We start from the raw sequence: 9135 nt of genomic DNA on the forward strand, positions 1-9135 counted from the left end.
AATAGTTACTGAGTGCCTTTTCTATGCCAGGCAAATAAAGTATTTCTTCTAGACCAGCACTGTCTAACAGAAATGTTATGTGAGCTATGAATGAGAGCCATGGATGTAACTTAAAAATCTTAGTTACATTAAAAAATGAAAAAAAGGTAAAATCACTTTAAGTATTTTGTTTAATCCAATATCCAAAATATTCTCATTTCCTAAAGTCATTAATATTAAAAACTTGATTTATTTTACATTTATCATTCTAAATCTTTGTGATCTGATGTACATTTTGTACAGTTCCTCTCAAATCTGACTAGCCACATTTCAAGTGCTCGACAGGGGGCTAATGGTTAACTTATAGTTCTAGACATTAATGGAGGTTAGGGAAAGAGGGGAGATGTCATATTTGTCCTCTACTCCATCTTATTACTAATTATGCACTTTTTTTTCATTTGAAAAGTCTTTGTTATTTTATTGGATAGTTCTCATCAAGAGGAAGCACATGAGATAACAATGCAGAAAAACAGGGGTCTATTAAGGAACAGTTTTCTTTCTGTCTCCAACCAACAAATTTATCCAAGTACTGACCACTTGCCAAAGGGCTATGGTATCCTTGAGGATACAAAAGGGAACAAGGCAAATAAGGTTCCCTTAGAAATTTTCTTTAGGAAGAGATAAAAATCAATTATACAATAAATAACTTCATACCAGATAAAAAAAATAGAAGGAAAATAATCACAAGGTGCCATGGAAGAGCACTATGAAGTGATGACACTCAAGCTGACAGATGAACAGCTCTGAATGTGCAAGGAGTCAGGGAAAGTGTTCCAGGTAGAGGGGAATGCATGTGCAGAATCCTGGAGACACCAAAAACCTAGTGGATTCACAAAACTAAAAAAAAAAAAAAAAAATTCTAGACATGATTTTTGAATGTCACATATGTGGCAGTAGGTATACTGAAAGGGACAATCAAGTGGGCAGGTGATAATGGATCTATAGGCCATGACAGGGACCTGGGTTTTATTTTAGGAGCAACAGGGACATACATGATCTCCATCCTAAGGTCATTCTTGCCACAGTTTGAAAAACTGCTTAAGGGTTGAAAATGTGAAAACTGGGATTTCAGTTACAAGGCAACTAGTGCAGAACAGGGGAGAGCTGATGGTGGGTGGCAACTGTCTGGGTTAAGGCCTTTAGGAATACCTAGAACCCGTCTCTCCAGTATTTTTGCAAAACTCATCTATGATTGTGCAGCAAAATTTTCAAATGTGGTGAAGGATACTGTTTTGTCCTATGATGCACTTTTTTTGGCGGGGTAGTTGGGGGAGTGCTCTCGTCTCCCCCAAATCACCATAAGATAAAATCTTTGTCAATTCTAGGTATTAGAACATATAATCTTAACCAACCATTGTTAAACATAAAGTACAATTGTTTCCAAAATGTAATTTTCCTTTTCCTGTTAAGGAAGGTGGTGGGGTCTTCCCAAGGCTATGCCACACGGCTTAAGAACTAAGGAGAGGATGGGGAGATGAAGGAACCAATCTTTAGGCGCCTACACAAAAAGAACTTTAAGTACAAAGGCCTTCAGACAGGAAAGATAATTGCCTTGTTTAAGGAACCGAAATAGGCGAGTGGATGGGGCAGCAAAAGAACGAGGTTCATATTTAATAACCAAGATGTGAATAACCAAGACGTGTCTTGACATCACTCACAGAGAAAGGTGTCTAGCTAAGGTTGAATTTTTAAATTGCTTCACAAAAGCTGATAAAAACTCCACCTCTGTTGAACACAGAGCAGAAAATACTGGTTTAAAAGAGAATGAATACATCTAGGAGGGGCCTGGCAGTGTAGTCCCAAAGGTGTGACACTGAAGTTCTTCGCGGGAGTCACCACGCCAGGGCACATCCCTCCAATCAAATCCCCAAACTAACACCTCCACACCTTCAAATGTCCACACGTCAGGAAAGTTCTGAGGAATTTATTGTCTTCAATCGGCTCACACGCTTTGCCTACCCTGACCCTGTGCCTATCAATCAAAAGCAGCTTTTGCCCATTCTAGGGTGCAAACGACCCGTCCGCACCCAAATCTGAGAAAACTCAGATAATGGGCTCTGGCAGGTTAACGATCAACAGAACATCCCACCACCGGTTCCCCAGCCTCCACCGGAAGTTGCCTGAGTAGCAAGACAAAAACTCCGTCGAGGGGCGTGTCTCCGCCAGCAGCCAATGGGCTCTGCCCACCTCCCTCCTAGACAGCGTTCGTTCTAATCGTGGCCTGTGACGTTTGGAGAGCCGGCGCGGAGGGAGTTACGGAAGCCGAGAGGGGCGTGGCATTTTAGTCGCTGGGAAGCCGGGAAGCGGAGGCAAGATGGTTTACATCTCGAATGGTGAGTTGGAGTGGATGTGGGGGTGGCCGATTTCCAGGCAGGCCGGATTTCGGAATTTTGTTTTCCCATCCTAGCTCGCCCGGCCCAGGCCCCCGAGCGGCTTCCCCGGCCTTCGTGCCGAGTGACCGGGCGGAGCTGGATGCGAAATCGCCCCAGCCTAGAGCGCGTCAGCGTTTGTCCCCTTTGCTGACGACGATCGGGGGCCGAGGTCCCCTGGAGTGGGGTCCTGCGGACGTGAAGCTAAGCACGGAGATCTCGGAGCCCTTGCCTTTGTACAGCGAGCTTCTGATGGCGGATTTGCGAAAGTGGTCTTTGCTCTCGGGCGTGGCTGTCCTTAACTAGTGGAGAACGGGATGTTGACTTGGTACACGTTGCGCTTTCTTTCTTTGCCTTGAGCACTGTTAGAGCTCCTGTGCTTATCGCCTCCTTTAGTCTTTGTAACTGCCTAGTCAGGTAATGTTTTATCCCTGTCTTAAGGATGGAGACTGAGGCCAGAGGCCCAGGATCACAAAAGTAGTTAATGGCTGAGTTCGAATTCGAACCCAGGTAGGTTAGGATCAGCGGCCTTATCAACCATACTTATGGTTTCTCTAAAAAAAAAAAAAAAATCCCCAAACCAGAACTAGCCTAAGGCCATAATTAGATAAAAGCTTTGGATAGGCTCTTCCCCCAAAAGAGTGTAGCCAGTCATATACCCAACTTTTTGCCTGATTTTCCAGGAACTAAAGAAAAAGCACCCTTGTCTCTAGGAGCAAATTAATTATCATAGGAATAGAGGATCTGAGAGAGACTTAATTCTGTGAGTTTACAAAGGAAATGACTGGAAAGAAAAGACGTAGTATAATGGATGAGATCAGTGTCAGACCAGCTGCTGCTCACTCAGGTGATATTCCGTGGTGCAATGTTAGTAGTTCTTGGATCACTGGAAGTAGGTACTGGTTCTACTTGAATCATCTGTTTATCTCCAGACTGTTAGGGCAGTCGGTGAGAAGTCTTGGCTGAGTGTACTTTGCATTTCTTTGCTTTACCAAATCCTATCTCCCACTTTAAAAATCCTGGAAACAAATTGGTTGGTGGACACTAAAGGAAAGCATCAAAATTTAATTTCATCTTAGTTTTGGACACTTGCAGACTTTAGTTTGTCTTATATTATTTGTGATTAAGACTAGTAGCTTCTATTTATGCATTATTGAGTAATTCCTTGTATTTGTTGAATGCTTTAATGTATATACAATATTCTATTTGAGCCACATAAATATCCTGTTAGGACCTTTTATCTCCCCTAACCTTTTTTTAAAATTTTGAGACAGGGTCTCTCTAAGTTGCTGAGGCTGGCCTGTTGAACCTGCCATCCTCCTCCTTCAGCTTCCTGAATTGCTGGGATTATAGGCGTGCCCCACCTCGCCCAACTTTATCTCACTTTTATAGTTGAGAAATATAGTTTTATTCAAGCACCTTTTTTTCCCTCTGGGGATACTAGAGGACAGGGGCTTCTGCCTTTACAAACTGGCATGGGGGAAGGGCAAACAAAAAGATAGACTGATGGGTGTACATACTGTACATTCTTTAAAATCACAACCGAAGAATTGGTGGGTTCCAGTTAGACCCTTTTTAGAATTGTACTTGTTGGCACAAAATATTTCTATTTCTATCTTATGATTTTCCCCTGAAAATTCCATGTGATGGATATTCCTGAAATACTTTTTCTCAGGCAAGAGAAATGTCACATCAACCCATAAAGCAGAGCTGATAAGAGGCAGAACCAAGCCTGTACCCCCTTTTTTGACTGTGTAGCCAGTTTTTCTCACCACCTCAATGAGAGCTTAGATCCAGGTGGGTACCTGAGAATAAGTTGGTCAAGGAAAGAGGAAAAGTAAACCAGGGCAGAAGTGGTAAGCAGATAAAGCCCTTGGGACCTTGGAGAGACAGTTATTCTTTGCCCTAGATATTCTGACCTCTTGAGTTGCAAGACTGAAACACTGGAGTATAAACTTTTCATGTAGTAGCTGCTGTTATTTAAAAGTACTTTGAAAAATTAGGTCCAGTTTTGCTTGAGACAAATCTAGAGTTTATTGTTAGGCTCAAGAGCATCCTGTTATAGAAAATAGGGATCATTTTAATGAAGGACAGGCCACTTCCCTTCAGTATTTATAGCCTGGGGACTCTTTGATTTATAGGAATTTCATTAAAATAACTCATTCTGAAAATTTGTGAAAGTATGTTTAAACAATCTTTTCATACAGACAAGAGATTTTGCAAGTGAAAAAATATTTTTTTTTCCTTTCTATCCACCCAAGCCATTTGTTTCTTCAGAATACTTGAATAAAGAGATGTTTATACCATGTTCTCAGCAGCATGATTCAGTATAAGAAACTTGAGTCTACTGACAAATGAATGGATAAATGTATATACATACTCTGGAGTATTAGTCCTAAAAAGGAAGGAAAGTTTGACAAATGCTACAATGTGGATGTAACTTATAAGACACTATTAGGTGAAATAAGCTAATCACAAAAGAAGACATATGATTCTTTTTTTTTTTTTTGGTACTGGGGATTAAACCCAGAGGCACTTTACCATGGAATCACATCTCTAGTCCTTTTGTTTTTTGAGATAGGGTCTTGCTAAATTACTTAGGACCTCACCAAGTTGCTGAGGCTGGCCTCAAATTTGTGATCCTCCTGCCTCAGTCTTCCAAGTTGCTGGGATTACCTGCCCGGCTCCCTATAATTTCTCTTATATGAGGTTCCTACAAGTCAAATTCTTAGAGACAGAAATAATAGTTATTGCCAAAGGCTGGAGGAAGGAGGTAATGGGCAGTTAGAGTTTAATTAGTGAGGAGTTTCAGTTGGGGAAGACTAAAGTCTTGGAGGTGGATGGTAGTGATGGTTTCAGAACAGCATGAATGTATTTAATGCCACATACCTATGCTTAAAAATGGGGTAAATTTTATTATGTAAATTTTATCACTAAAATGTTTTGTTGTATGTATTTTACTAATAAAAACAAAAGAGGTCTCAGAGAAATATTTGAATAGAATGAAGTCAACCACTCGACTTATATACCATAGGTAAGCATTTGATATATTAAAGGAATGATCCCTGGATTATGGAGCTTTACTTCCCTGAACCCTTCCTTAGAATGATACATACATTGTAGACTACTTCTTGTGTTGGCTATAGAAACAGCTGACTGAATTTATCATTGTTGCCTACCTAAATGTAATGCTGCTTGGGTCAGAAATTTGTAGTACTCACCAAAGTTTCTTTATTCTTTTCTATAGGACAAGTGTTGGACAGCCGGAGTCAGTCCCCATGGAGACTATCTTTGATAACAGATTTCTTTTGGGGAATAGCTGAGTTTGTGGTTTTGTTGTAAGTATACTAGTGTTCTTAGTTGCTCTGATGTTTAAGTTGACTGAAGTATATTAGTATATTATGTGGCATATCTTCAGCTTAGCTCTCCTGAAGCAGTTAATTGTAATTTTCAAATCATTTTTGGTAAGGGCAGTTGAGATTCATTTAATGATAAAGCTGCCACCACCAAACATCTTCCAATTAAGTTAGCTGGGTTCGCTTAACTTTGTAACCATTTCAATCTGCAGCCAGGCCTGTCAATTCTGTTGTCAAATGACTATGCTTTGCATTCTGTCTACTGATTCCTTTTATTTTACATTATGTGTAATAACTGAATAAGGAGAATTTTTATCCTGGTTTTTTTTTTAAAAAACCCAAATCCTAAGTAGTTAACTTTTTAAAATAAAGACAGAATTGATGCAAAGAAGACAACAATTTAAACTTCCTCAATAATTTCAAGCAATTCTTATTTAAGTGCATTTTTGGTCTTTCATGTGCTTGTTTTATGAGAACTACTAATAAGTCTTATGGTAAGTTTGAATGTGTATTTGACTGTCTTATAAAGTACTTGCAGAGTTGCAAAATCATGGGAGACAGTTCCTTCTTCACGTTGCAAGGGGTAGCAGGATTGGCGTGATTATGGATGTTGGACATCAGAGGAAGTTATTCCATGTGGAGAAAACCATATGCAGGTTGACAGAGGAGTGTGAATATCGAGCTGTGGGCTTCATACTTAGTTTGCTTGTAGTTGTGGTCTAGAAAGCTTAATTTTATGGCTGCATGGAACATAAATAAAAAGGGGTAGAGTATAAAATGAAAGAGAGAGTTCCATAGAAAAATTCAGCTAGACACAGGTGAGGTCCTAAATTATGTGCAAAACTCATTTAAAGTGTTTTACATATCCCAACTACTCCATATCCATTTACTGTTTTATTCTTAAATTTACTGTTAAATCCTTCTTCTTCACAAATAAAGAAAATTCCCTTTCAATGGAGTTCCAGAAGCCCTGTGCCTCTGCCACACCACTGTCACCCCATTCCTTCCCAAGATAATGTTAGGCAAAGGCTGTTGGCAGGGGAAAGGCAGGGGTGAGGAAGGTGAGACACTATGAAAACGGACTCTGGTACCTGACACTTGATGTAGAGTGGAGGAAGGAAATCAGAGAGGACTCTAGTTTCATGCTCAGTCTCAGGGAATTATTAGCAAATAAGTGTGGGTTTGGCAGAAAACATAATACTTAATTTAGACACATGTATAAGCTAGATCCTGTAGACCTGTGGGTGCAAGAAATGTAGGTTTGGCACTACTGAGTAGCTTTATACATCTTTTCACAAAAATGATAGTTAAAACCATGGAAATATATTTTTAATGTGGTCAAAAGTGATACCTCAGTTGTTTTCTGTTCTTTGTTTCAGTTTTAAAACTCTGCTTCAGCAAGATGTGAAAAAAAGAAGAGGCTATGGAAACTCATCCGATTCCAGATATGATGATGGAAGAGGGTATGGCTTTTTAAAATTGATAATAGTTGTTTATTATAATTGCATTACATATTTTGGGTGAAGTTAGACTAGTGGAAGTTAACAGTTAAATTCCATTTCACAAAAAATTGATGAATTACTGTAAATCAAAAATCATGTTGCCTCTGATTTGATAAACAGTTGATTTGGCAAAGCTAAAGTATACATTCAACATCCTACGGGAGCCTGGTGTGATGGTGCACACCTATAATCCCAGCAGCTCAGGAGGTTGAAGCTGGGGGATCACAAGTTCAGTCTCAGCAATTTAGCGAGGCTGTAAGCAATTCAGAGAGACCCTGTCTTTACATAAAATATAAAAAAGGGCTGGGGCTGTAGCTCAGTGGTTAAGTAACCCTGAGCTTAGTCCCGGTTTCCCACCCCCCCAAAAAAAATCCTACAGGAAAAGTCGAAATTAGAAGATGAAAACTGATGGCTAACATTAAAGATTTCAATTTACAGTATAAATTTCCATCTGCTAATGAAAATCTCAGAAGGTCAGATAGCATGGGCTGGGTTTTTGTTTCCACGTGGTAGAAATCAGCCTGAGTTGCTGGAGGCTTGTTCATCCTAATCCTGGCTTGACTGTTTCCTCACTTGCATTAGGTCTCTAGTTCCTATAAGTATTTGAATTTTCAACTCCTGATCCAAATGGTAGTTCCTATTTTAAAGACTCTTTAAGGATCATGTGATGATTGAAAAATGAAAGGGTCTAGTTAAATGTTCGAAGGAATCCATTGAAATTATGTCTACTAAAGAGTAGACACTAACTTTGTCTTTTACCAGGCCACCAGGAAACCCTCCCCGAAGAATGGGTCGAATCAATCATCTTCAGGGCCCTAGCCCTCCCCCAATGGGTGGTGGATGAGGAAGGTAACTTAAAATCTGAAATTATTTTCTAAGCTTTTATTTTGAAAATGTCTCCTTAGGAATATTTTCTTTAGGAAAACTTAAGTCATTCAACATTTTATAATTACTCAGACATTGTTTGGGAAAATATTTCTCTCTTAACCCCTGGGCAGTTTGTCAACTTTGTTATCAAAGTATCTTTTGAGAAAGGTATTATAATCCCATGTAACATGTTGAGCTTTATATAGGTCCAATTGAATAACTGGTAACTAATATTACAACCTTTCTTTTAGGTAAACGTCTGCTCTAAGAAGCAGACAACTAAACGTACACATTCATAGAAGAAGGAAACCATTAAGAAGTGGAGGGCTACCATGCTAGACAAGTGGAGGAATGTGTACGTCTAAATAAGGATTGCTCTGTGTCCTCACAGATCAATGAGGTCACGCTAGGAATTCCCTCTGCAGGGATCTGGCCTGACTGACATGCAATTCCATAAATGCACATGTTTGTCTCATTATCTTTTTTGTATAGTTTATTAAAGTATTAATATAGTTTTAATAAGTAAATATTTTTAGGTTGTAAAACTGGTTCCTCATCTTTATATAATTAATCATAAAACACTCTAAACCTGAAGAAAATAAAGGCTGCATATTCAGTGCTTGTTTCCCTTTTTTCAATTGTACATGGTTAATTTGTTCTTGTGTTTATTTCAGTAGTATGCATAAAATCTGTGCTCTTGAATTAATTTTTGTCTTTAATATAATTTGTCCCATCATGTCTGATTTTTATCAGGTATAATTATCAGGGTACTTATAAAGCTATTGCCAACAAACCTGAGCTTCAAAATGGAGATTTGCTGCCTAATCTTTAAAACCATAGACTTTGATGTTATCTCAACAAATTTGAATTCTATACTACTTCTTAGGATTCTGCCTATTGGCTTTAAATACCATCCGAATACAGATAACTTTCACATTTTTCACTAAGTGGAAAACCCTGTGAGACTAGGAATTTTGTCTTTGCCACAATCCTTTGAACAAT

The 9135-nt window shown here is 39.0% G+C and overlaps 1 protein-coding gene across 2 annotated transcripts; it reads left to right on the forward strand.

The window, feature by feature from the left end:
- Positions 1–2232: 2232 nt before the first annotated feature.
- Selenok (selenoprotein K) lies at positions 2233–8749 on the forward strand. 2 transcript variants are annotated; one of them, XM_048801127.1, is made up of 5 exons: positions 2234–2372; positions 5656–5746; positions 7144–7227; positions 8029–8115; positions 8385–8749. In XM_048801127.1, exons 1-5 carry the CDS (start codon positions 2354–2356, stop codon positions 8386–8388), a joined length of 285 nt encoding a protein of 94 aa, XP_048657084.1. In that variant the 5' UTR covers positions 2234–2353; the 3' UTR covers positions 8389–8749. The 2 variants fall into 2 exon arrangements, with proteins under 2 accessions (XP_015349902.1, XP_048657084.1); XM_015494416.2 differs by lacking the exon at positions 8385–8749 and having other exon boundaries at positions 2233–2372; positions 8029–8119.
- Positions 8750–9135: the final 386 nt, after the last annotated feature.

The sequence above is a fragment of the Marmota marmota genome, unplaced genomic scaffold, assembly GCF_001458135.2.
Source record: "Marmota marmota marmota unplaced genomic scaffold, marMar, whole genome shotgun sequence".
Lineage (NCBI taxonomy): Eukaryota > Metazoa > Chordata > Mammalia > Rodentia > Sciuridae > Marmota > Marmota marmota.